This window comes from Cygnus olor, chromosome 2, assembly GCF_009769625.2.
Source record: "Cygnus olor isolate bCygOlo1 chromosome 2, bCygOlo1.pri.v2, whole genome shotgun sequence".
NCBI classification, from domain to species: Eukaryota; Metazoa; Chordata; class Aves; order Anseriformes; family Anatidae; genus Cygnus; species Cygnus olor.
The window spans coordinates 105,341,543-105,369,173 of NC_049170.1; the positions used below are offsets into that span (position 1 = coordinate 105,341,543).

Consider the following 27,631-nt stretch of genomic DNA (forward strand, 5'->3'; position numbering starts at 1 on the left):
GGCCAGAGCGGGGCCCCGCCCCTTGACGGCGGCAGCGGCGGGAGGGGGGATGGAGTTGGCGGCGTGGTGACGTCACGCGCCGCGCGGGGGGGGGGCGGGGCGACGCGGCGGCCGTGGCGGCGGCGGCGGGGCCGGGGGGCGGTTGGCGGCCGTTAGTGGCCGTTAGTGGCCGTTAGGGCCGTTGGGCGCCATGGCGCACCGCTACCTGCTGCTGGCCCGGGGCGGCTGCTGCCGCCGGGGGCTGCCCGGGGCCCGGCTGCTGTGCGGGAGGGGCCTGCTGGCCGCCAGGCCCGGCCTGGCGCAGGTGAGGGGGGAGGCGCGGGGCCGGGCGGCCGCTCCCCGGCCGCTGGGGAGGCGCCGGGGGGCTGGGGGGGGGGGGGGGGGGGGGGGGGGGACTGGGTTCTGAGGGGGTTTTAGGGGTTGGGTTTGGGGGAGGAGGGAAGGGGGTGGGTGGTGCTGTGGGGCTGGGCCTGGGCAGCGTGGAGCGGTGGGGGGTGGCTGGGGGGTGGCTCCTGGGGGGGCTGCGGGATCCTGGCAGCCCTTGGGGGGCGTGGCTCCTGTCAGCCCCAGCTCTTGTGGGGAGCGGCCCCTGTCAGCCCCACGACAGGCCTGGGATACCCCTGGGAAAACGGCGTTGCTCAGTTCCTGGGCCTCTCGCTGGCACCCCAGGCAAGTCCTGGAGTGTGTAGCGGGGAGCTGCTGCTCTGTACTTACAGAGGTATCACCAGGGATTTACAGAACGGTGAGAGGAATATGCGTAAGGATGTCAGTAAGTTTTCCAAAGTATCGCTATTTTTTTTTTGTTTTTAGTGCTGAAATTACGATGTTCAACTCAGACCAAACATTAAGACAATAATTAAAGAGTCAGCAGCGCTGCTAAGATGTCAGAAAGCTGATTCTGATCTCTGTCAATAAAATATCATGGATGCTCTTATTTGGAATGGAACAAAGGGACTGTGGAGAGAACCATATTCACCCTGACATCCCCATGGTTCTATAAGTAGCAAAACAAGTTTGTTTGTTTCAGGAAAGGTTTAAAATAAAAGAAGTAATGTCTTTTAGCAAAACAAAATAAGTAACTCACCTGAAATTAGTTTTTTTTACCAGCTTTCTTTTCCTTCCACAACATACTTTTATGTAGTATTTTGGTGACTCTTAGATCTTAGATAGTAGAGGTAACTCTGGGCTTAATTTTGTGTTCCACTTAAGAATTTTGAGTTGGGACGTGTTTATGGATGAAGCGGTAACCTCGCAACTCTTCTGAGTTAGTGGATTCTTGATTTTTTTTGCTTACATAACTCAAGGAGGATTTTCTGTTCTTGCTTAGTGTATCCCTGATTTGAAAAAGAAACAACACATGGATTATGGTTGCAGTGTTTGTGTGAAGTCAGTAGTTCTGTTTATTTGAGATTATTTTTTCGTTGAACATTGGAATTATTCAGAAGGTCTTTCTTTGGTGCTAGAGGTCGTGTGTTTGTTAAACGCAGGAGTAGCAACATTTTCATCTCACTTCTGGGGTGTTCTAGCTGTAGAACTGATTTTGGTGTACTTCAAACTTGCTTATCTTGAATTTCTATTTAAAACAAAGTCTTAATTTTTAGGAAGGTGTCACAAGGTTTGCCTAAAATAATCAAAATAAAAATAAAAAAACTACCAGGGTGTTTGCATGTGCTGTCTCTTGCACTCTCTCTGCTTTGACAGCTCTTTCATCCGACTGCGAGAAGCTCGCAGAGTCTCCTGGTACGCACCCCAAAGAGCCACGGTGCTCCTTCAGCATCCAGCCCAGGCATGTGCTGTTTGCTTGCCCTGCGCTTTGGCACCGGGTGTGCTCCTAGCAGCTGAGGCTGCTGTGGCACTGCTGGTGCCAGCCAGCCCGGGGACGGGTCCTAGATCAGGGTCAACACGATAGGTTTTCATGTTGACAGTCTACCCAGTCAAAGAAATAACCCCACGCGTGTAGCGTGGGTCTACCAACTTTTGCATCCCTGGAATGTTGCAGCGAAAGGAAACGGGGTTTTGCAGGGCGTAGACTTCGGTGAGTCAGCAGGCAGGATGAAAGCGTGCCATGCAGCCTCGGTCAGGTGATTTGCTGGATGTGCCGTGAAACTGGTTGCTTCCTTGTCTCACAAAATCGGCTTTCAAACGCTCATGTCTGCGTATAAACTTAACAGGCGACTATACGCTTATTATTCACGGAACTTAGGATCTCTAGAGACCATCCAGTAAGAAATCAGTTGTATTAATCAGGTCTGCCCCAAAGCTCTGTCTGCTACTTTGCCTGCCTCCATCTCCCTCTCTCACTTGAAACCTGATTAAACTGTAACTTAATTCTGTAGTAAACCTGTGCTGGTCTAGCTGAGCCAGGCAGTTGGATCTGGCTTACTCAAACTTTTCTTTTAAACATGAGCAGTTACTTTCCTGTTTCTTTAGAAATAAAAAGTAATATTCAGAAACCTTCAGTTAACATAATCTGAGTTCGCTGGATAAATAAATCTCAAATTTTTGTTGTTGTAGGGACCCAGTGATGTAGAAAGAAGCCAATATTAGCAGACATGGCTTTGAGTTTCATCTGTTGCTGCGTTCGCCACCTGTTTGTATTTGAACTAAAGATGGGTTGGTCTGTGGCAAACTCTTTTTTTATTTGTTTTCCCTCACAGATTCATCCCACTTGTCCTTAAGTTTCTTCCAGGAAAAAGCACGCGTGCTTTTGCTCCTGTTGGAGGTCATGGCATATTGGCCCTGGTGGCTGTTGTCTAGATTAGCGGTTCTCCGGGTTATCTGCACTGCACACGCTTTACGTGATCAGTACAATACCCTTTTGTATTTCCGGGATCAGCCTTTGCTTAACGACACGCCGTGGCTGTGTCAAGCGGCTGAAGAATTCCCATGACCTCAGTCTATAGCAAAATAAACAAGGACGTTTTGGCATTCCTCGAGGTTCCAGCAGGTGGAACTAGATGACTGCTCACAATAACTCCGTGCTAGTTCCCCAGTTAGTGGGGTATGGAAGGGGCAGCTCCCAGGCAGAAGGCTTCAGGAGAATTGGAATTGAATTTACGATGTGCCAGTATCCCTAGGGTAGTCTTAGCATGTAAACTAGTATCCTACAAGCTCAAAGGTTTTGTCTGTAACCACTAAAATACAACAAAATAGTTATGGGGATACTAACATTGAGCTTTCCTTCGTTGAGCTGTTCTGTCTCTGTTGTATGTGGGTTTTACTATTTCTCAGATAAATAGCTTCTGATCAAAAATAACAGGAGACTGAGCGTTCCTTTGGGGCAAAAGGAAACGGAGGCAGTAATAAAGTCAGTTTCATTAGAAAACATAAGAGGGTTTAGTCTCTGGGGAAGTCTTGATATGAGTTTTTTTTTTGTTTTTTTTTTAAAGTGATGGGAAAGCTTAGGAAGGGGATAAAGTGTGTGTTTTTGGAATCTGAAGTATGTCCTAGAAGAAGAGAAGTTTGAACTCTGTAATAACATTAGGTTTCGCTGTTTTAAAGCAGTTGGTAACAATACCTAAAGTTTCCTTAAGAATTAGTCATTTACTTATTTTTTCTTCATTACACTTAAATGGCAAATATCTTTTTTTTTTTTTTTTTTTTTTTAAACGGATCTCCACCTACACAGGGGTTTAGGTCCTCTTTCTGAGATGTCACTCCTTCCATGCCTTGGTGCCTTAGCTAGACGTGAGCACTGACTGATGTATCCTTTTGGATTCAAGCAGATCTTTCATACTCAGCAGTTGTGTTTTTAACTGTCTGGAAAAAGTTGCAGTTCTTTCATGAAAAATAATCCAGTACAGTGTAGGTCATGCTTGCACAGTCACAGTTAACATTGCACTTAAGTGGCATTCAGCTGGTATTATGAAATATTTCCTGTAGCATCAGTGTACAGGTGTTTCATGTTTGTACCTTGTGGTTTTTCCTGCTTGATTTTTCTCCTTTATTAAAGAGCATTATGGTTCTCCGTGAGACGAAATCTCTGCTTTTAGCAAATAGAACAAAACTGTCTGCATTCTAGAGATTACCGATTTGGTTGCTTTTTCCCTGTCTCATTTTTCTCTTACCCTCTGGTCTGCAGCAGCTCTTACCAAAACCCTACAACAGACCTTATAATATCTGTTAGAGAACTTGAGGACTTCATTGAACTTTCTTGTTGCTTTATATTTATTTTTCATCTTTCAGTTCCGTGAAGAAGTTACCACTGGTGTTACTACTGACAGAAGTACGGTCTTGGCGAGTGTAATTGCTGCTTGCAGAAGGCTCTTCTCTCAGCCTCCCAAAGGTGCGTATGACTTTGATCGCTGACATGAAGCAGACAGCCTGTCTTGCTGAGGACTGCGCGTGGTTGTGTACCGTTTAGGTTTGTTGTCTGTGGGGCAGTAAGTTCTCTTATTAACCAGCCATTAGTCTTAAGATGGAGCATTGATTTTCTGGCGTTTTTAGGGGATATTAAAGAGTGACTGCAGTTTGTTCAACTTAATATTAAGCCATGCAATTTTCTGTTGAACTATGTTTGTCTGTCTGGTTTAAAGGACAACTTTAGGTTATTAAATACATCTGATTTTTTTTTTTACATCGGTAGTAGATTTGTTTATGGGAACCTGGGAGAGCTCTTCAACAAAAAGACAAGAATAAGTTCATATTTTGTAGTTGTGTTGCTTCCTTCTTTTTTGTAGTATACGTTCAGCTTGTGAGTACTGAGGTGTAATGATAGGTGTAAACTAAAAATTACTTGCTTTCTAACTCTCTCTTGATAGGATTTGAAAAATATTTTCCCACCGGGAAGAAAGCTAATGGAACTAAAGGCGCAGCTGGAGAAACAAAAGGTACAAAAAGCTGCTTGATTTCAGCTCTTTTATTCATTTATTTATTTATTAGGATGTGTATTCATTAGATTTTAGCATAACCTTGGGTTTGGTAATTTTTCATTCGTTTTTCAGGGAAGATATTTCCGTACCAGATCAGTTTAAAAGTACAAAATGTTTTTATAATGTTATTTTGCTTTTGTGCCATGTATTTCTTCTGGGGTAATACTTATTCTTACCTCTCGTTCTTTTGTTTAAGTGCTTGTCCTTAACTTTTTGTTTTACTATCTCCTATTAGCTGGCATAGTCATGCATTAAGATACTCTCTGTAGTTCTCAGCTTTTCCTAGAGCAACGTGAAGTACAGTCTTCGCTGTCCGGAATAACCAGAATTGTCATTCTGGGTGGGGATCCAGAACCAACACTTTAGTATGGACGAGCCGTGTAGCCTGGTGCTTGAAAGAGGAATTAGTAGTCAGTCTGATACCGTGCTGTGCTCGTTTCTAAAATATGAAACAGGACTCCAACCTGTGATGTCCTTAAAGCCCGAACTTCAAGAGCATGTTATGACCAGAGGGGCGGGGTGAATTCTGGGAGGAGGTGTTGTTTGCAGTATGTGGGGTTTTTAAGAATATATATATTTTTAAGAATAGTCTTCAGTGTCTTGGATTAGTGCCGTAGAAATATATTTCATGTAGTCTCCCTAACATGCTTCTTTATGTACTTGGGATGTTTTTCTAGTTACTGGTGTCCAAGTGCCATCGGTTACACAATTAACAGACCCATCTACTGTGTGATACAGATATCTGTCTGCCAACTAGTGGACTATATATTTGTTTCTCTGTGAAAAATGTACTTCCGTGTTGTCTAATTAACGAAGCATTATAAATTAGTTCATTCTGCAGAACTCTTTAAAATTAAAACTAATTAAGAAAGTGAAAAGCCACGGTGTGAGATTGGTATAAGATATAAAGATGTGCTTTTTGTCTTTTATTTTCTGTTAGAAGCAAAGCAAGCTAGTGCCCGACAGCCTAGTGGGACTAGTAGTGGAGGAGGTGGCACTGGTGGAAAAAAAGGCGGCAAGAAAGAAGACACTAACTGGTGGACCAGATTACAAAAGGTCTGGACTTTAAAATATCATCCTTTTTGGCACTATCTTAGAATAACCTGGTGTGCTTCTTAGACTTTTTTTTTCTGATTGCATAAGTTCTTTTTAAGCTTCCAGTGACTACTGTTTTGTTATAACTGGCTCTAGGTGGCTCCCCCACTCAGTGCCTTTCATAAATAATTGTTTTGGATGAACCTACAGAGGCATCCAACTCTTCTTTGACAGTTCGTGAACGTTAATGGAATGGGAAGGTATCTGAATATCATTGTTAGCAGCCAGTATTTTTGTAGGGGAGTCTCAGGCCTTTAAAGGTTTCGTATTTTGTCTCAAAAGGTCAATTTGAAAAATTCTGCTGAGTACGCAATGTTTGGCAAAGAAGCTAAATAAGTTTCCTGTTGGCCCTTGTGACATTAATGGAATATTTATATCAGTTTAATTTTGTAATTTGTATTAACTGTTTTTAGCTGTAGCACAAAGATTATAGCGTCTAGCAGCACAAGAATATTTATCTGAATTTACTTGGTATGCAGGCTTTTTTCATCCCTCCTGTTTTTTTCTCTTAGTTTCTTCCGTTATTTTTGTATGGTTTGCATGTAGTCCTAGAGTACAGGGAAAATCGTGTTAAAATGGAGGGGGAAGAGGTCAGATAACGGATGACAAAATTTTTTTCTAAAGAGTAGTTTATAGATGAAAACTTGTTACTTTTTGTATAGCATTTAATGTTTTTTTCTACTAACTTTGTCATTTCTCAGTTGTATCTGAAGCTACTGCGGTGTGTTCATACAACAAAATATAGTTTTGCTTGCCGCTCTCTGTGGTAACCTTGAGGACAGGAGAAGAAATCAGAAGTAGATACTGGAACTTGTCTGTTATGAACTTACTGTATTACAGACTCTAAAACTCCTTCTTTTTTCCCCCCTAGGGTGACATTCCTTGGGATGTCAGGGAGTTTCGTATGTACGTAGTGGGAAGTTCTTTCTTCTGGACGATGGTTGTGTATTACTTCTTCTTCAGGGTTCCTGGGAGAGAAATCACCTGGAAAGACTTTGTCAATAGCTACCTTTCTAAAGGAGTGGTGAGTAGTCAGGGGAATCAAAATGACAAATCAGCACGCTGCTTCCCCACTTAGGCTTGTATCTGTTTGGCTGCAGAGTGAGAACTAGCTCAGGAACAGCTTTTGAGGGAGAGAGGATTTAATTATCATCGTAATCATTTCCTTGTCTGATGATCTGAATGGTTGTATGAAGGCTTGTGTCGGTTCAAGGGAGGAGAGGGAATGAGCAGCTTGGGATAGAGCAGCTTTGTTGGATAGCTCATCTTTATGCTGGCTTAAGGAGGCAGTGTAGCCACAGTCTCTCAGGGGATGGTTTTATAGTACATCTAAGTTGATTTAATGGTTTAGGCAGGCATGCCAGCTGCTCTCAGAAGAAACTTACTCCCATCCCTAAATGCTTCCATTAGCCCACCCCTGGGCGGGGGGGGGTGGAATTCTGCTCGTTTCATTCCTTAACTTAAGTCAGTTCACCAGGGAATTTGAGGAGCAGTGGTGCTAACAGAAAGGTGGGCGTGGGAAATTGAAGAATCCCTTCTAGGGGCAGTGAACTGGCATAACCATATTGTAAAATAGTCTCCTTCACTTGCTTTCTCCTTTTATTTCCTCTTGCCCTCCTACATAAAGCTACTCCTGGAGCAGTCAGTTTTATCATCAGTGTCCTATCTCTGTGTATAACTTGACAGCTTTCCACACTTGGAATAATAGGTTGGTGATGCCCCAAAGTTCAGGAATTTGAATGCCTTGTACAGGCCTTTTCCATGTCAGGAGCCACTAGTGCTTGGCTCTGTTAATTCCACATTTGTAGCTTCTGCCGCAGGTTAGGAAAACACAGGCTCGCTTCCTCCTCTAGGTTCCAGACATAGGATTTCACGTTAACAGCATGCTTCCTACCCCTTTGTTGTTTTCATAAACTGCTAAGCAGGTTGTTTCCTATCTTTTTTTTTTTTTTTTTTGTCTTAGAGAGCAGCTCTGCATTGCGTATTATGCTTCTACCCTTCTGCCCAGACTGTATCTCATAGTTCTGTTCTTACTTGGCAACTGTGTGTGCGCCTTGTGGAACAAAACCTCACAGATTTTACTCGTAAAGCAGCTAAGGCACTCGCTCAGTAAATATTAGTTTAGCTGTAGCAGTGAACGAAGCCTGAACCCTTGTTGCAGAAAAGCATTATGAAAGGGGGTTGTTGCATAAAACAAAGTCTCTTGGGCCTTTGTAAGATGTAGTCTGGGTATTCCAATAAGCTAAATATGTAGCCATCAAGAGCTGTGGGCTGCCATGGTGGTGGCCAGTTAATTGGGAGAAGACATCAGCAATACTTGGGTGACGTGGTTTTTCAAAACAAAGATGTTCAGGTAGTCGTGCATGAAGTCAGGCTAGATCTAAAGTGGCTTCTTAGCTTGTGTTTTGCATCAGTTCTGCCACAAATGGCCGCATATAGTGAGTTCAGGGAAGCCTTGCTAACCTGCATACAGCTCAGGCCCTACTTGTAGAACCATTGTTAGTTTTAAAAACTTGAAAAATGCTGAAAGCTGTTATTTTAAGGAAAGGAGCAAAAGAAATGGAAGGAAACAGTTCTGTTTCATTTTCACTAGCAATGGTAAGCTTTAACTGACTTCTGAAGAGATCCTGTCAAATTTAAGAAGCTTATCATTTGAGAACTTTTCCATCCAAAAAAGAAAGCGTAATGTTTTTGTATGTGAACCTGCAACTTGATTTTAGTTTATGTTGTGTCTGTTACCTTAACCAAATTATTTTAACTAATGGACCTTAAGTTGTTTAATATGGTAGTACGGGAAGCCTGATATATTAGGAGAAATAATTGTAGAGCAGATGTAAATTTTCCCTCATTCTGTTCAGTTTTTGTTTTTGCAAGCTCCAACGAGTGTGGCAGCACATGGTCTACTGTTTCTGGTGTTTGACCATTGAAATAGTTAAATATTGTTTAACTACTGTACTGCACCTCTGATTTGAGCCAAGGTGTGTGGCTTTTTGTGCTCTTTTCTTAAAAAAAAAAAAGGTATGAGGTCATCATTTCCATCTAATTTACTAATCATGTATTAGCTTCCTTACGTTGGAATTAATGAAATTCAGTTGAATTGTCATTGAAAGAAGGTAAGTGAAAATGGACCTGGTGAACAGCATTCCTAGTGTGTAAGTTTGGGTTGGAAGGGAGGTATTGCTATTTCTTGTTGTGCTTAGGATTGAGTCTAGTTTGAGATTTTTAAAACAGAGCTGTTTATAAGCTACCAAGCAAAAGTGTATGAGAGTGTTTGAAACAATTCAGTATAATTTGAAACTTAGAATTTATTGTAAGATATTTTTTTTCCTTAACAATAAACTTACCTTATAAAGAAAAAAACTTGATAGTTTGCAGAATGCAAACTGCAGATTGTGGAACCATCCTGATCTATAATGTGAATTTTAGTGGAAAATAGAAGAACATACCTGGCGTATGTAGCTCTGTTAGCTGGGACGGAAGTGTAGTGATCGGACGCTCAAACACATAACATGTTTTCTCCTTTCATCCCACAGGTGGACAGACTTGAAGTGGTGAACAAGCGCTTTGTTAGAGTGATCTTTGTTTCAGGAAAGTCTCCTCATGAATGGGTAAACACTTAATGTCTCATGTATATGTATTAAAACAGCAAGGTGATCTTTTTAGATAAAGCTTGATGCAGAAAACTTAAGAACATTGATATTCTTGTAATAGAAACGTCGTTTGCCTTATTGCTACATTATCACACACTGTGTGTTTGTCGCTTTACTGTATTGATTATGTTTTGCCACAAATATCTTAAAACTATGCCAAGTAGTTCCTATCCAGCACCATGCTCTTAACACAAATATGCAAACAGGAAGAGTGAGAAATTGTTGAAAGCTTTGTATTTCTAACCGCTGTTTTCCATCTTCTCAGGGAAGTGCCAGCCTTAAGCATACATTCCTTTGGATCTTTTCTGTCCCAAAAAAGACAGAAGCTTTTAGCCAGTTACTTGATAAACAAGCAGACTTTTAACTTCGTTGCCATTTGATACTATAGTCTTTAAAATCAAGCTAAGGGCTCTTATTCTCAAGCAGAGTACTTATTCCAGGGAGTTATGTTTCGTGGTAACACGATAAGGTAATACAGACTGATGGAGATGAAAGTTCTCCAAAGAGGAATACTTGGAGGCAGAGACCTATTGGAAAAAAAATAATAAAGCTCATATACAGAAATATGGAAACTTTTATTTTGGGCACATTCTCTGCCAACTTCAGACCTGTTCAATATACAGGTGGATGTAATTTCTTTCTTACTGTATTTCATGGCTTAGAGAAGCTTTATCCAGTTACCTCTTCCTGGGTGGTGGGTTGGTTGGTTGGTTTAGTTTTGGAGTTTTTTGACTTTCTGAAATAAGGTCTGCAAGTCCCTCCAGGGTAGAGTGAAATCTGCAGCAATTACTTCATCCGTGGGTTTCAGTGTGACTTATTTATACACCTACTCTTTAGCCCACATACCATAAGTTGCCTTAGTTTCTCAATCAGATAATGCTTAGGATTACTTTTTTTTCTCCAATGTTAGAGTAAGTAGGGGCAAGTCAGGCAGGTCATGGTGCAAAAGGAGAGATTCTCTTGAAACTGTCTGGGTCTCAACACTGTTTGAAAGTAGTCTGGAGTATTTTTCAGGTATATGTTATAAGCTCATGCTATCTTTCGTGAAGACATATAACTTGAAAGTTAATAAGGACTCCAAAAATAGAGAATTGCCTTTCTCAACCAGGAGGGCTGAGACCCGGAGAGATAGTTAGGTTGTACCACTGTGTTTGCTGTTCTGACTGTATAGCTCCCCTCTACTTAATCTGTTTATCAATTATCTTCTAAATATCTCTCCCTCCCTTTGTTCATGGAGGAAATGCCAGGATTTCAGTCTACTTAAAGTGCACAAAAAAACTGTTGGGTGTATGGTTTCTATAGAAGCAATGACAGATTTGGTCTGGTAAGCCTTAGATTTATTAGATGCATCTTGCATCAGTTGCATGCTTTACAAGGTGACTTAAAATGATATTTTTGATCTGAATATGTTCAGAGGTTTGCTCGTGTGTGTGTTAGAAGAAGTTGGCTTGTGATGAAGCTGAGGTAAGATAGGGCATTTTGTGGTGATCTCTGCTTTTTCTTTTTTCTAGCAGTACGTCTGGTTTAATATCGGTAGCGTGGACACTTTTGAACGGAATCTGGAAACTGTGCAGCAGGACCTGGGAATAGAAGTGGAGAATAGGTTACCTGTAGTCTACTCAACAGAGAGCGATGGGTAAGAAACTGGGGGTTTTTCTTTAGTTGTTTATTTTTTAAAGTATTGTGGTATCTTGATAAGAAATTATCTTTACAGTGGAAAAGTGGAGTTGGAAGACGTGCCCTTTATGCCACACTGGGTGGCAGTATTACCAGAACAATAATCTTGGTTCTGTTTCTGAATGTCAAATGTAAGAGGACCTGTTCTCAGTACCTTATCTATGTAGAAACCTTAGTCCGTAAATATTTCTGTTCACAATTAATCTTTCTTTCACATGACTTGGACAAGAGCAGGAGTCAGCAAAGCACAGCAGTAAGGCTCCGTAGATCATGCTCATGTAGATTTTTGAGTGGACAAAATACGGCATAGAACTACAGTATATTGACTAAGTTAGAAGATGGACCACTTTCTGCCTGCAAATTCAACAGAAGCCAAATTCTCTGGCCTTGCAAAAAGGCAAGATATTGGTGATTAAGGAAATCACATTATTGTGCTTGTTAGCAGGAACTCGAAGTTCTATCATGCTTTTAATCACCAAAGTTGCATAAGCAAAATAGTACTAACATCTGATTTATGGCATTGTCGCTACGCTAGTAGGGAATAACTGCTCCAATATTAGATTTGTGTTCTTTGTGTTGGTCTTCTGTTCATGAGGTTTATTGACTCGGGCTTTAGCAGAGACTAGAAGTCTCTGATGTGGTTTTCTGAATGGCTTAGAAGCCTTGTCTTTAATCCCAAGAACTATTTTCCTTTTCATCTCAGTCAACATGTTAAAAACAAATCCTGCTCGTGTCTAAGAAATAGGTCTGTCCCATCAGAAAATTCAGCTTTGGATATAGTAGCTCATCTGGACCTGCTCCTGGGCACCCTGCTCTGGGTGGCCCTGCTTGAGCAGGGGCTTGGAGGAAGTGACCTCCAGAGGTCCCTGCCAACCTCAGCCATTCTGAGATTACTGGTGATAAATGGTTGTTTGCTGACTGTTTTCATTCTTGATATAGTGGTGGGGTTTTTTTTTCGATTTTGGGGGGGAGAGGGGAAAGTTTGGTTTATTTCTGCAACACGTTTTACGAAACTGCTACATGTTTGTGGCAACAGGAAAAATAGTACCCTTAACTCTGGACTGTTCTGGGACTTCACAGAGGATTTCTGTTCCCTGTTCTGCTACAAGCTGTCCGCCTTACTTCTGTGTTCCTGTCTAGTGGGGCATGCTCCTAAGTGCGCTCATAAACCTGTTAAGCTCTTGCTTAAAGAAATCTGGAAAAAAGAGTGGCCAGGACAGCACTGTGCTTGTGTGAAGAGGCTGCACATCAGCCTGAGGCTTCTCAGAGCAGACTGGAAAAAGCACGTCAGTTCTGTGTCGTCTTCATCCTCACAAATTGCTCACTAAATCTGTTTTTCTGGTCACGGTCTCTCTGGCCCTCTACTCCTCAGAGTCTGTTCTTCAGAGAATACAATTGCCTGCCACTTTTTGCTTTGCCCCAGCAATGCCACAGGAAACAGGAGAGAGCAGCAGATGTATAACAGATTCGGAATCTTCTAAATACCATAGGGCGATGAAAAGCCCAGCTTTTCCTTTTCATCCCAGGAGTCTGGGATATCAGTAGAGCTTGGAATTCTTCTGATAACCCGTGGTAGTGCTTCAATTCAGTATTTTATTATTGCTGAGAGTTGACAGAACGTCTTGTGAGCTGTTCTTAGCAGAGGAGAAAAAGAGAGAGACCTAGGGGAACGGGAGTGGGTTATATATTTGAGAGAAACTTCTGCTTGAAGGGGTAGCGTATACTGATTATATGTTACCCAGTACAACTTATACAAATGGGTTTTTTGTCAAAATTCTAGTCCTGTGAATTTAGCTTTAAAGGGCATGGAAAATGAGCTACTTCTGTTTACTAGGTAATGCGGTTTTCCTCTGTAAACTTATCACTGTCACTTGATGTTGTGCTTGGTTTAAAAACAGACAACAAAGCAAAACCCCAGACTGTCACTTGTTAAACACTGAGAGTAGGGATGTGTTTCCCTCTAAGACTATTTTTCATTTTCCCATGGGCATGGGCTAATGAGGATGGGCAATGAATAATTAATTCCAGTTCTTTTAATTATAAGAGTTGTATTTTTTGGCTGGTTTAATTTCGGTAGTTCAGAATCTTCTTTGTTCTCACATTTTTGTTTATCCCCCAATGTGAATAACTTGTAATGTTTACAAGATTTTTGCAAGCTCTTAGAGTATTGGTGCTGAATTTGTTCAGGGTTGCTTATCGTGGAACCAGTGTTTCATACATGTGATGTCCAGTAATGGATTTTTATAATATATTTGGTTTTCTGCTTTGTTTTGTTTTTCTTCTTAGATCGTTTCTCCTGAGTTTGCTGCCTACGATCCTTATTATCGGGTCTTTACTGTACACATTAAGAAGAGGTCCTGCAGGCCTAGGTCGAGCAGGGCGCGGAATGGGTGGACTTTTCAGCGTGGGTGAAACCACAGCCAAAGTCCTTAAGGATGAAATAGATGTTAAATTCAAAGATGTAGCTGGCTGTGAGGAGGCCAAATTAGAGATAATGGAGTTCGTTAACTTTCTGAAAAATCCCAAGCAATATGAGGATCTGGGAGCAAAAATTCCAAAGGTAACGGAGTGATGACTGAACAGATGATGACTTGATTCTTTTGGTAGTCCTCGGTATTTTGAATTGGACTAGGAATGTTTAAGTAGGCAGTGCTTTCCAGCGTCTGTCTTCTCACAATTAGAAAAAAGTAAATAGGCGTTAAGGGCCAACAGCTTAACTACAGTGCCAGAAGGTTTCTCATAGAATACTTTACCTGTTTGTATGAGTCAGAAATGGTACATGGCATGCGTGTGTACCATCGCTGTATGTGATGGTTATAGAATTGCCTGTCATTTTTTGGCTGTGCTGTAGTGGCAGCCCAACTGGTGACAGGCCATTCTTTTAAAATGTTAGATGAAGAAATCACTGGTGCCATAATTCTAAGACAACGTAGCAGTGTTGTATCTATTTTTTTTTTCCTTTTGCTGGTTTTAATGACAGATTAAGCTTCAGTTTGTTTCCTTGTGCATTTTTAACTGTGGTAGAAGAAAAATCAGTGGATTCAACATCATAACATGTAGAAGATCTTTATGTAAGACATTTCATAGAGTTACATTGTTTTCTTCGTGAGGAAAGTATATCTGTTTCCCTTGCAGGGGGCAATTCTGACCGGACCTCCAGGTACTGGGAAAACACTTCTAGCTAAAGCTACAGCTGGAGAAGCTAATGTACCTTTCATCACAGTCAACGGCTCCGAGTTCTTAGAGATGTTTGTTGGTGTCGGTCCAGCTCGAGTAAGTCTTTGGCCTTGCTGTTTATTTGTGTTGGTTGTTGAAAGGATGCTGTCAAATTTGGTAGGCTGCTTAATTATAGCTTCAAGCTATAATTAAACATTCATAGCTTTAAGTTACTTCATCTATGCAGATTACCATATCAGTGATGCCAGATGCTTGCTTAAACACGAGGATCTTAGATGCGCCTTTCATAAAAGGAGCTAACCCGGTTCAGTATCTGGTTATAGGCCATCTGCACCCCAGGGTTTACCTCTTCTCAGAAATTAGAAACAAAAAAAAACATGCAAAGAGAGCAGAACTCTCTTCAAGCTCTGCTTCAAACTGAACACACTGGCTGGGTCAGAAATAGGTAGCTCATTTGACCACTGCTGTGGGAATATCTCCTCCCGCTCTTAAATCATTCATATTTCTCTGAAGAACTTTCTTTTCTTTGTAGGGTCAAACTCTTAAATATAGTTGTCTGGGACACACAAATGAGCTTCTGGTTGAAATAGGAGTCCAAGGATCGTGGAGCTAATCATTTAATTTCTGGAGATCAGGTGATTTGAATAACCGAATTCATCAGAAGTGTAAGACAGACAGATACCCTTTTGCCGTAATACATTTTTAATGAGGTATTTCAAGTGGAAGGTGTTAACTCTGTTCCAGTGCATCTATTTTTCTTTTTTTCTCTTTTTTTTTTACTACTACACTTCAGACATTCAGTTTTATATCTATTTGTGTCTAGGAAGAAGGGACACTTACATCTGCCTGTTTAAAAAATATTCTGTAAACAATTTACTGAAAATATTTTGTGAGGCTGCTAACACCACAAAAGTAAGTTTCCTCATAATGTCCAAAATTACACCTCATTTCCAACAGCTCTTACCTTCACTAAACTCCAACCATCTGGTCTTAAGCCTCAGAAAGTATGTTTTCAAGCTGATGTTCTTTTGGAGAAGTTGAGTTAAAATTAGTTTGCTAGAATTTCTGAGAAGAGATGTAAAGAAACTTACCCATTTTTCACTTCTGTTTAAAAACTAATTCCTCTAGCATGAAATGGAAATGCTCTAGGATCTTGATTTGAATTTGAAATTTATAGGGAGTGGCTTTTACCAGATACATGCAGTGTTTGCCCTGGGAAAATTCACTGGAAAACTCATTCTAAGTACTGTAAAGCCGTGGAAAAACTACAGTTTTCCTGTGGCTGGACTTAGAGGCTAGCAGTTGAACTTTTCCAAGATTTGTTCCTGTTTGTCAGAGCTGTGTGTGCAAATACTTCTTGCTAGCCTAGGTCTCTTCTCGTGATCTTTTCAGGGACTTCTTCCAGTAATACAGGTGGGAAAAGATAATTGAAGGCAGGTAATTGTGGGTCTTCTGTAAAGAGAAAAGGGAAGGGTGGGGGACACACCAGTAGGTACAGAGCTTGAAACTGAAAGAACAGGAGCTGTTTATAAAGGTTCAATATAGGAACTAGGCTGGGGGAGAGGCTCCAATGAGGATGCAGAGAGAAACTGAAAACGTGTAAGGAAATTGTCAAAAGGAGCTGCTATGGTGGGGACAGGGTATAGACAGAGGGCAGGGAAGTACGTGCAGAAACTGATAACAGTGTAAAAAACACGTATGGTGACTGAAAAAAAATGACTGTTTGAAAGGTGGGAGTTGAAAAAAATCATGCCCTGGAGAAGGGACTTCACTGAGAAGCAGTAACAAAAGAAACAGATGTATGTTCTCTGGGAGAGTGTCAGATATCCTGAAATGCTAATGGTGATCAAAATGCATTGTCATCAACTGTCCACACATACCTGAAGGACCCAAAAGCAGTAACTTAATGTCTTTCTACTAATTTGTGCAGGTGATTACCACCTCTTACTGCCAAGTGACATCTGTTGACTTAACAGTTGCTGTTTCAGCTATGAATCAAAGTTTCAATACAGTTGACAATCTCTGGTGTCTGTAGAACTCAACGTCAGGGAGTGTTTTGGTTTCATTTTCTATCAATTTGGTAAATAAGACAGTTGTGAGTAATGGTAAATCGATTGTAAATTAGGTTATGCTAGAATTAAAACTGTTTATACAGCCTTAGTTTCTTTGTGTGTTTGTTTTTAGTTCTGTTACTTCTGAGAAAGAGTTTGCCTGGATCTCTCAGACCAAAAGATAGGAGTTCACTTTGAGCATCTGACACTTTCCTTGTCTATCACATTTCTCCATGCTTCTGTTCATTGTACTTTTTTTTTTTTTTTTTTTCAAATTCCGGTTACAAATCGGAATGACTTTCCATGGTACAGCATCCTGTCCAAAATTTGTATCATTTCACATCTACTGTACTCTGTTTCTTCAGAGAAGTTGTCTGTAATGTACCAAGCTCTGAGCTGCATATAATTCTCACTCAAGTCAAAGTTCTTCCATAATTTTTCATTTCCTGTTTGTGCCAGTTAGATCCCTCAGTTGTAGGTCTTGTTGACTTGCTGAACTGGTTTTAATGAAGTCCTTCTGATACGTTTGCGAATGGAATATCGTAATATTGCATCTTAAAGCCAATCACATTTGTGGTGTAACTATTACAGTAGGGTTTGATAGGCAATATCTTATCTGGAAGAAAAATCGGGCTTTCAGATTTTAGATTTACTCATGACTTAGCCATTTTTTTCAGACTTCTGGAAGAAGTTAATTTAACTTCAGAATAAATGTTTGGAGGTGAATTCAGTTTTCCTAGGCCATGTAATGGAGAGACAGGATGGCTAAGAGTCAGTACTGATAACAACATATTGTTAGAGTATAATGGCAAGTGCTTGTAAATAAGCCTTAATTTCACTGTAGGAGCTACATCACTCTGTTGTATCTGCAGGAAAACTTAAAATGTTTAATTGGATATAAAGAACATCTGTGTTGTAGCGTGCTTATTTTCATTTCATTTCTCCGTGTAGTATTTTTCATTAAAGAAGAACTTAAGAGTAATCTTGCTTTAAATCTTAGAAGTTTGTAGGCCTTTAGTGTTGATGTAATCAACTCTAATAATTACATCTTCTAGAGCAGATGTAATAATTACATCTAGAGAAGATGTAATTATTCAGGGAAAATGGTTATTTCTTAAGGCTTTTAATTAAATTATATTCTTAATTTATGGACTGAGAAAGGATTTGTCAATAAGTGGGCTTCCACATTAATGATTCTTACTGAGTGACAGCCGTGGTATAACTTCCTATTGCATTGAGAGCTGGCTGGGGGATTTGGAAAACTTATCAACAGCCGCAGTCAGCGATAGTGATATTGTTACTGATGTACATGCCCCTGCTCCAGGCCTGTCGGTGACCAATTGCTAACTTAGCTGATGTTTGTTCTGTTCTCCTATTAAGGTCCGAGACTTATTTGCTCTTGCTCGTAAGAATGCCCCGTGCATTCTCTTCATTGATGAAATAGATGCAGTAGGAAGGAAGAGAGGAAGGGGAAACTTTGGAGGACAAAGCGAACAAGAGAACACGCTCAATCAGCTTCTAGTAGAAATGGATGGTAAGTTCAGAGTTGCTAATATTACATTATAGCAGCAAGGATCTAATCGTAGGTCCTTATAGGCTTAAGTACTGACTGCATTGATCATTACATTAACATTTGTAGTTTGAGATGCAAGGCCTAAGTGTGCAGGTGACAGCAGAGGGAGAAACAGAGAAATGAAAGAACTGATACGCTTTTCAGACCTGTTAACCAACAGTTGGGTTCAGTTTAAACACAAATTGTGTTTGTATTAGGAGGCAAATGTTTCCTAAAATGAATAATGCTTGCTTCCTAGAACGAGTAGTGGTAAATTATTTTGTTGCAGCCTGATATTTGCTAAAATTCGTTCAGAAAAAAGACACATACCCCCCCCAGATACCACCCATGCTTGTTCTGCACTTTACTCAGGACTTATTTTATCTTCAAATGGAACAATAGATTAGCCTTTCGTATAGTACTTCACAAAGCAAAGCCCAAGGCCAGTTTTGCTTGTTATGAAAAGCTGGGCAATGCTGTAAGAAAAGGAAGTATTTGCAGATTTAAGATCATTTCTTTGAACTGTTAGTTCTTCTGTGGCTCTGTAAATTTGTCAGTTTATTTCTATTTTTTTATTCTTGGAAGTTCTTTACACAAATTTTCATTGTATTTCTTCAACAGGATTTAATACAACCACAAATGTAGTAATTTTGGCAGGTACCAACAGGCCGGATATTTTAGACCCTGCTCTAATGAGGCCTGGACGCTTTGACAGGCAGATCTACATTGGTAAGTGTATTTGCATCAGCGTATGCTTCTGCTTGGGTAATGTACTACCAAAATCACTGTAGCTATTTACATATGGATATGTATGTTCCTTGCACACATTCAAATATATGTGAAAAGTAAAAATGTTTATTTCTTTAATGTTAAAGGCCCCCCCGATATAAAAGGAAGAGCATCTATTTTCAAAGTTCACCTTAGACCTCTGAAATTAGACACCGTCTTAAATAAAGATAACCTAGCAAGAAAACTCGCATCGCTGACGCCTGGCTTTTCTGGTAAGCAATTCTTAATTCTACTTTTCTCTGCATTTACTATATAAGCGTATGCTATATATTTTTGTTTCATACTATTTTTGTTTTTCTTACATTTGATCTTATCTGGCTGGTTCTCTTATTTTCCTCTTGTTTGCTGGTACAGTGTGAAATACTCTTTGCATGTTTGATCAGCTCAGAGACTTATGAGAGTTTTAAGTTTGTCTCCCTCAGTCAGGGTGACATGAAATGGCAGTTTCTTCTCTCTTCAGCAAAAAACATCCCAGACATTTCTCACTGCTAACACTGGTATGCATGTTTTTCCTTTTAACGTTTGTTTTATTTTTTTGAACACTACTTACAGAAGGGTTTGTTTTTTTGGAGTTTGAGTGCACGTTCTCTGGGGAAATTTCAGTTTCTGGATGTAGAATCTTCTCACTGAAAAATGTACTGTAACCTTGTGTTGAATTAGGAATGGGTGTGCAAGCTTTCATTCTTGGCTTGTGGTTTAAAATATTTAATATCTGCGGTGACTGATAGTTGAATTTTTCACTCTTTTTGTGGTCTATAATAAAACTTTGTTTTCCTGGCATCTGATTGTCAACATCTCTGGCAACCGCACCATTGTGATTTTTCACTTGTTTTGAAACCAAGCTATCTCAACAGTATTGCTGTAAATAATGTTAACAAGAAGTGTGATGGCTTGAAGCCAGTGGTGTCCCTAGAAGGAATCCTCTCACATCAAGATCTGAGCTATACTGGATCTGTAATGTAGGAAAATTATTCTCCTAAATAATCAAACAAGTACCTCACCAGTCGTAAGATCGTTCACTAACTCTACCTAAGAAAAATTCTAAAGCAGAGAGCCATGGTGAATGTATTTAAGTCCATGTCAAAAATCATCATATACGCAATGAATTATTTCAGTGTGCATTACCTTTAGTTTTAAGCTGTATGAGAATCTGTAAAAATCTAATCCTAGACAAGATTATGTTACAATGAGAGAAAATTTTTGAAAATGATCAGTAATTCATGCCTTCTCTGTCTTTAGGTGCTGATATTGCTAATGTTTGTAACGAAGCTGCTTTAATTGCTGCAAGGCATCTCTCAGATGCTATAAACCAAAAGCATTTTGAGCAAGCGATTGAAAGAGTTATTGGAGGTAGGTGTGAATTTCATCAGTCATTTACCAAAAAATGTTCTGTTTCAAATTCAAAGCCATGCTTTGAATTTTCTGTTCTTAAGGACTGCATTTTTTCCCCTAAAAACACATGGGATTTAGCAAGTAAGTTGCTGGTCTATTTTGGTGACTTCTGAAATGAAGAAGGGGCAGAGATACAAATTTCATCAGGACACTTTCTAATTTTTTCCAAATTCTTTCCAGGAAAAATAGCTGTTTGGATTTAGCAATGCTTTTAACTGCTTCCAGCCTTAATAGTCTAGAAGATTATTTGATTTTTAAAGAGCAAATGTTTTGTTTGAACATTTGAATATTCTTAAGAATTTATGCTTTAAAAGTAGAAAATCTAATCAAGGACAAGGTTACTATAAAACCTGAAAGATAAAAATCTCTAGAAGCTGCAAGTTTTCTTTTGTGTTTAACTTTTCCAATAGATTGGGTACATGGCATCTAAGTATTGCTCACTGCATTTCTAAGTAAATAAGGGATTCACTAGAGAAAAGTATGTCTGAAACTATTAATCAAATTTATTTTGTAAAGGTTTGGAAAAGAAAACACAAGTACTGCAACCAGAGGAGAAAAAGACTGTAGCATATCATGAGGCAGGGCATGCAGTTGCAGGATGGTTTTTGGAACATGCTGACCCACTCCTAAAGGTAAAGGAAGCTAATATGAACTAGTAATTTAAAAGTAGCATGGACAGCATCTCTTTTTCCTGTTTGTTTGTTTTCCCTAATGTTGGAAGGTTATTAAAATATGTAATCTTGCAAAAGACATTGAAAGTGTGTAAATGTTAGCATTTGTTTTGGTTCACTTCTTGTAGCTTTCTTAACTGTTTTCTGACTGGTAGGGTGTTACAGGGTTTGTAGTATGAACAACTCTTGAAAGTGAAAGGGACACAATCTTCCCATGAGACTGCCTGATTTGATAGCTGCTTTTTCGCTAGGGCTTCTAGTACAGGTCAGATGTTTAAATTAATCTTATAAGATTATGCAGGTGCATGCCTCTTGAGGAATACAACTACAAAAATTATCATCCAGAAGCTGATTTAAGTTTGGATGCACAGCTTGACAAGTTGAAGATAAAGAAAAGGCAGCCAGACGTGCTGTGACATTCATAGTTTTGCTTGGCTGTGTTCTTAATGTGGTCTGGCTTTCAACCTTAAAATTTGTCTAGTACGATTTTCTTTTGGAAGGAAGGGCTCTAGTGAACATGGAAACTACCTGCTCAGAATACTAGAGACACAGAAATGGGATGTCTGCTACGGAAATACTTACAGACCAATGTGTAACTATAAGATTTTAATTATCAGATTTAAAAATGCCATGCAATCTTTGGAAAAGAGATTACAGTGGTCTTACCTTTCTTTTCCAGATATTCTAGTAGTTGTTATCCCAGTTTAGAGCTAGCCAGGGCTTTTAAGGATAAATCACAATGAGGGCAAAAATGTAAACGGAAATTATGTCTGAATTAAACTTCAAGGGTGAGTATGGTATAGGTTGTGGTATTAAATAATTAAGTCAAACCAACAAATACTTTTTTTTAACACTATTCAGTTCTATCATTCTGTTAATTTTGATTGTAGGTATCTATTATCCCACGTGGTAAAGGACTGGGTTATGCTCAGTATTTACCAAAAGAACAGTATCTTTATACCAAAGAGCAGCTGCTTGACAGAATGTGCATGACTCTGGGAGGACGTGTATCTGAGCAAATCTTCTTTGGAAGAATTACAACTGGCGCCCAAGATGACTTGAAGAAGGTGACACAGAGTGCGTATGCTCAGGTATGTGCTTAAGTAATGCTCCTCCTCCTTACGGTTTTCTATTTCTACTGTTCAACATTAATGTTTTTAAAGGATGTGATTTAATCAGGTATGTCCCTTGAAACCTGACTCAATAAAAGATTGTATGACTAAAAGTTATGCTGTTGTATAGAGATGCCGATGGTTCCAGAGTCTTAGGGTAGTCTTACAGCAAGAGTCTATGCAATGGGCTTTGAACACTATCATGCATCCACCTGCAGGAACACGCATGCCGCAGCTGTGTTCAAATACATGTGGAAAATGTATGCTTTAAAAATCAAGTTTAGGCACAGGTTTGATCCTCTGATGCTGCTTCTAGAATTGCCCTGTTTGAAGACACAAGTCAGGTGTGCATGTGTAACTAAATCCAGAAAACCATGTATTTAAGCACTGTTTGCTGTCAATGAAGACACTAGTTGGTACCATATTAACTAGTATAGGTAAGCAATTTGAAATCTTATCAATGTAGTGACTCATCTAATTGTAGCTGTGTACTGCTTAGATGCTTATTCCATTTCCTGCATCAACATAAAAGCTGCCATTTTATAAGATGCTTATGAGGTGAGCAAGAGAAATACGTTGGAGTACTTTTCTCTTCCCTCACATGTCGTGTTCCCCCTGCTGTCCACCTCCAGCCATACCCCCTTGCTGGTCTCTGGCAAACTTCTTGTTTTCCCAGATCTGAAAGTTAAATGTGTAGTGAAATCCTTGGTAATGCTAATCTTTATTTGTCCTTCAGTGCCTCTCAGTCAATTTTAAATAGAAAATGTTCAGTATGTATAAATTGCTTTTCATATTAAGCAGACGTTGTCTCCAGAGGGATCTAGGGACTTAAAGTTTTGAACATATCTTTAGGAAGCAGGTTAAGATGCTTCTTTCTAGTGCTGAGACCTTTTTCACTTCTGAATATTGTTCGTCACACCGATTTTCATCTTGCAAGGCTGAGCAGAAGAGTATTGCTTTAGTAACCCTCAGATTGATAGTGGTGATGGAGCGAACCTGTAAATAGTAGTGTGAATGTATATTTCTGCCTCTGCTGGAGTAAAAGGCAAAAGAATACAACTATATTTGGCAGCCAGAGGAGCTGATACTCATTAATGAGTAAAGCAAGATGAGATTCTTGTCCCTTTTGTAGGGGGTGGTTGGAGTAAAATACAGCATATGATGGAACAATATCTTTGAGACCCTATACTTTGATCCTTAACTTGAATTTCTGGTAAAGGAAAAGAGTTTTACAGTTTAAGGAAGGTTGAAATGTTTTTCTCTAATCTCTTGGTATTTAAACAGCAAAGCATTATGTACATCACGAGAGTAACCACCTCCAAATGGTGGTATTTGGATGCTTGAGTTTTAATCATTAAAAAGGAGTGAGTGAAGGTTAACTAAGGAACTTAAGCTTAGGTAGGCTGGAGTATTCAGAGGAGGGTTGGCTTTAGAGGAAAAGATTGGGTCATAGTAAAATGACTTCCTTGCTTCAGTTCTGTCTACCAGATTTATATCAACGTACCCTAAAGTCTCACCATCTCCCCTCTGTCTTCAGATTGTCCAGTTTGGTATGAATGAAAAGGTCGGGCAGATTTCCTTTGATCTCCCCCGTCAAGGAGACATGGTATTAGAGAAACCTTACAGTGAGGCAACTGCCAGATTGATAGATGAAGAAGTTCGGTCGCTTATTAACATTGCATATGAGCGGACATTAACGCTTCTGACTGAGAAGAAAGCAGAAGTAGAGAAGGTAAGCATTACAGTATTTGCAGCCACCAGCTGGTTAGGTGGAATCTGAATGGAACTGAATAGATTAAAAATAATGTGGGTGTATAAGAAAGTTTCCTTGAAAATTATTCAGTATAATCTTTAGCGTGCCACAAGATTTAAGTAAATAAAAATCTTTGTGTTGGAACACCTCGAGGTTCTAATGAGTGTTTTGTTTTAACATTCCTTCACCAAAATACTCATTTGCAAAAATACTCATTTGCAAAGTTGGAGAGGAGAGCCTAGCTACTAAAGTAGATGTCAGTAAATGTACTAGACCAGTATGAAGGGAGAAAACAAAAAATAAATTAAAAAAAAAATCACAGCCCTGAACACTAAACACCAAGACTCCAAATGATTAGACTGAAAGGAACTCTCTAAGCAGGGAGGAAATAATATTTCCTTTATCTGAATTACTTCTGAACTTCAGATAAAAAATTTTTTCTACCATCTTCCTTTCATGCCTGCTGGCTACTTATTGTGGTCTGCTTCACTGCAGTTGAGACAGCCCTTGTGTATATCCTCTTCTGCCACACCTGAAATCCTGATGCAGCAGGATAATTTCCCAGGATGGGCACCACTAAGTTTGGATTCAGAAGATGGCGGTGTAGTAGGTCACTATCCTGAAAGAGATCACTCAGTATTGTTTCCACTGAACAGTATACTCACGGGCCCAAGCAGGTTACGAACTACACGTGCACAGTATTATACACACTGATCTTTTATGGTGCTCTGTAGCTTATAACCTAACAACAGCCTTGTCAAACCATCAGGTCTGACTGGGAGAGCACACTTGTTTGGATCTATCAGTTAAGGTATCGCATCAGGAACCTTGTGGCAGCAGCCAAAGACTTATTCTGAAGTAACAATAACTGCAACAGTGGCCTGGTGCCGGGGCGTTTTGCCAGATCTTTTAAGTAGGATTCTTTTTTAATGGAATTTTTGCTACCTGATTGCCCAGAGGTGAAAAACCATGTATTAAGTGAACTGTGAGCAACCTGTTCCTTAATTCAGCACAGATTCACTTTGATAAATTTTGTCCCAAACTGCCTTAAGCTCTCTCCAAGGAAGAGAGCAAACTGATGTATTGTGTGTGACATAACTTACGGTTCTTTCAGGTTGCCCTACGACTACTGGAGAAGGAAGTGCTCGATAAAAGCGATATGCTAGACCTGCTTGGCCCGAGACCGTTTGCAGAAAAGTCCACTTACGAAGAATTTGTCGAAGGTACAGGAAGCTTGGATGAGGATACTTCACTGCCAGAAGGCCTTAAAGACTGGAACAAAGATCGAGAAAAAGAGAAAGAGGAGACAACAGATGAACAGGTCGCTAGGCAGATCAGCGGAGGGATCCCCTTTTAACCGCAACGTGTGCGGTGACGCTGACTTGCGCTCTGGAAGAGAAATAAACTCACCTAGTTTGTACTCCCAAAACAAACAAATATTTATTCAACCAAACTGTATTAGGGATGGCTGGAAGGGTGATGCCTCGTGATGAGACGAGGATATTCTGCTCCCGGCTTACATATGTGATATCATCAGTTCACTGGTAAAAGATGATCATCCTTCATTTGTCAGCTGAAGAAACATGCATTGGATTTGAGCTGCAGTGGAATGCCAGAACTGAACCTCTCAAACACGGAAACAGTTCAGATTCATGCACAAACTTTGTGGCACTGGTCTCTTTTTTTTCAAATGTATGTACGCTTATTTTAAAAAAAAAAAAGTTTTTGATTATTGATCTAAAATAGACCTGTATGTGACTCGTTTCCAAAGCAGAATCATACAAAATGCATTGTTGAATACTTGGCCAACAGTCTGATCTTAGAAAGTGCTAGCTTTGCAGAAATAACAGCTCTTTCATCTGACCCCTTTTTCTCCCTGCCCGTCATTTTGATTTTAAAAAGAATTTGTTTACAGAGAACTGCCATGTAAGTTGACAGTGAAACTGAACACCCGCTTAAATATTTTAAAACGTACTCATGGTTCAGTGTCCTTAAGTCTGAAACTTAGTTTGGCTCCTGCAGTTTTATTGGTCAGGTTTTTTTACAGAGTTCTGTAAGATATTGAACATATGAATGTGTTGTGTAAATACAGTTTGAGACAATAAAATCAGTACTTTTCTGAGCAAAGTCTCTTTTTTTCTTTTAATGATTTCTTGGTACAGAATTCAGTTTAACTCAAAGCGTCTCGAGCATAAAACTACTATTTGTGAGAACAATTCTGCTGTCCTAATTTACCAAAACCAGCAGCCAACCCAAAGACACTAAATCAGATTGAGTGTCATTGGTTTGTTTAACCAAAGCGTAATAATTTTCTCTGCCTAGTTTAGTGCAGTTGTCTGAGCACAGTAATTGCCTTTGGCTTACCTGCTGCGTGCCGAGGCTGTGCTAGTTGGAGAACTCAGCTGTTGAGGAGAAGTTAACTGGCAGGCTCCCTGTCCTAGAGAAAAGAGAGGGAGCCTGAGAGGGGTTTAGGGAATGGGTGTGGGCTGTGTTTTGTTTCCTTTTTTATAAGGGAAGGAGAAGAAACGAAACCTCTGCTGGATAACAAATTATTCAAGGCTTAATCTGCCCTCTCAGTTATATGGGAATAATTAGTGATTGATTCCATCTGCACGTTGCAACACGCTGGAAAGCGGTAGGGTGGTAAGGGGGGGGGAGCGTCTGTGAAAGGTCAGACACGAGCTCTTCGCTTGAGTTATTTGAAGTAAATTGTTTATGGAAATCATTCTTTCGGGATTATTTTACTTTTTCATGATGAAGCTGTTGCCATCAGCGATGTTGCCTGGCTTGCAGTGAAGGGGAACAAGGAGTGCAAGGTAAGGAGTAATTCAGGGTGTACTTACTGGGCTTTTTTTGGTTGTTAAACAATGTTTCTGTGTGCTACTTCTGATTTTCCTGTTGTAGAATGCACAATAAATAAGCAAACAAACTGAATAAAAAACTAAAAAACTAAACTTCAGTTCTTCTCTTACAGGAATCGAAGTTTAGAGCGACTGACTTACTGCTATAGTAAACCATTTTATGTCACAAAAGTGACTCAGGATGTCTGTGACTAAGGAAACAAGACCCAGGGGTAGATTTACAAAGCTTTTACTAAAATTGAGTCATGAGACCCCCTACTCCTTAAAGGAGACACCCCCCATGAAAATTTGCAGTAACTTACACACAACTTGCAGCAGAGCACAGGGCAAACACATCCTAGCACATTACTACACTGCTCCTGGTGCTGCAGATCCCTGCCCTTACCCTGCCAAGCAGAGCTCCCAGCGGCGCAGGGCAGGTGCCCGGACTTGGGCTGGCTCCAGCCCTCTGTTTATGCCTCCCCAAGGCCTTGCTCTTCTCCAAGGCTGGTTATCTCAGAACAGGGTTTGGGGAGTTTTTGTCACATAATCCATTTGTTGCTCCTAGTACAGCCTGTGAAAGCGCTCAGGCGGTGTTTACAGCGCTCTGATGAGGTGAAGCACTGGGTGCCCAACTTCTTGGTGGAATGGTTAACCCTTTCCTCACACCTATAAGCTTTAAATATACCTGTACTTAATTCCATGTGTTTTTTCCTCCTATTTCCCACTGAGTGGAACTTTTTTTTCCTTGTTTGGCGTAGGCAATGTGTAGCCAGTGCTGAGGACTAAATGTGGTTATGTCTTAGAGGTCCCCAGCCTGTGTTTCCTCATTGCTTAGTTAGCCCCAACCACCCCTAAAAGAAAGAAACACAAGCCATACCCAACCACCCCAAAAATGCCCTAATTTAACTCCTTGCAGTCTTTACCTGACTGTAAAAGAATCATCTCTCTGGGAAGCATTCTCCTACCCCCAGTTTGTGCCATTTACCTGTATAGAGCTT

The 27,631-nt window shown here is 40.2% G+C and overlaps 1 protein-coding gene across 2 annotated transcripts; it reads left to right on the plus strand.

Annotated features, from left to right (window-relative positions):
- The first annotated feature begins 82 nt into the window (after positions 1 to 82).
- Positions 83 to 25,912, plus strand: AFG3L2 (AFG3 like matrix AAA peptidase subunit 2). Of its 2 annotated transcripts, none has more exons than XM_040549966.1 (17): positions 83 to 304; positions 4,186 to 4,285; positions 4,761 to 4,829; positions 5,812 to 5,927; positions 6,838 to 6,990; positions 9,500 to 9,574; positions 11,128 to 11,252; positions 13,580 to 13,853; positions 14,429 to 14,566; positions 17,902 to 18,055; positions 18,695 to 18,802; positions 18,949 to 19,074; positions 20,102 to 20,212; positions 20,771 to 20,886; positions 21,816 to 22,016; positions 23,575 to 23,769; positions 24,905 to 25,912. In XM_040549966.1, the coding sequence occupies exons 1-17, from the start codon at positions 191 to 193 to the stop codon at positions 25,145 to 25,147; spliced, it is 2,418 nt and encodes an 805-aa protein (XP_040405900.1). In that variant the 5' UTR covers positions 83 to 190; the 3' UTR covers positions 25,148 to 25,912. The 2 variants fall into 2 exon arrangements, with proteins under 2 accessions (XP_040405900.1, XP_040405901.1); XM_040549967.1 differs by having other exon boundaries at positions 11,131 to 11,252.
- The last annotated feature ends 1,719 nt before the right edge of the window (positions 25,913 to 27,631 follow it).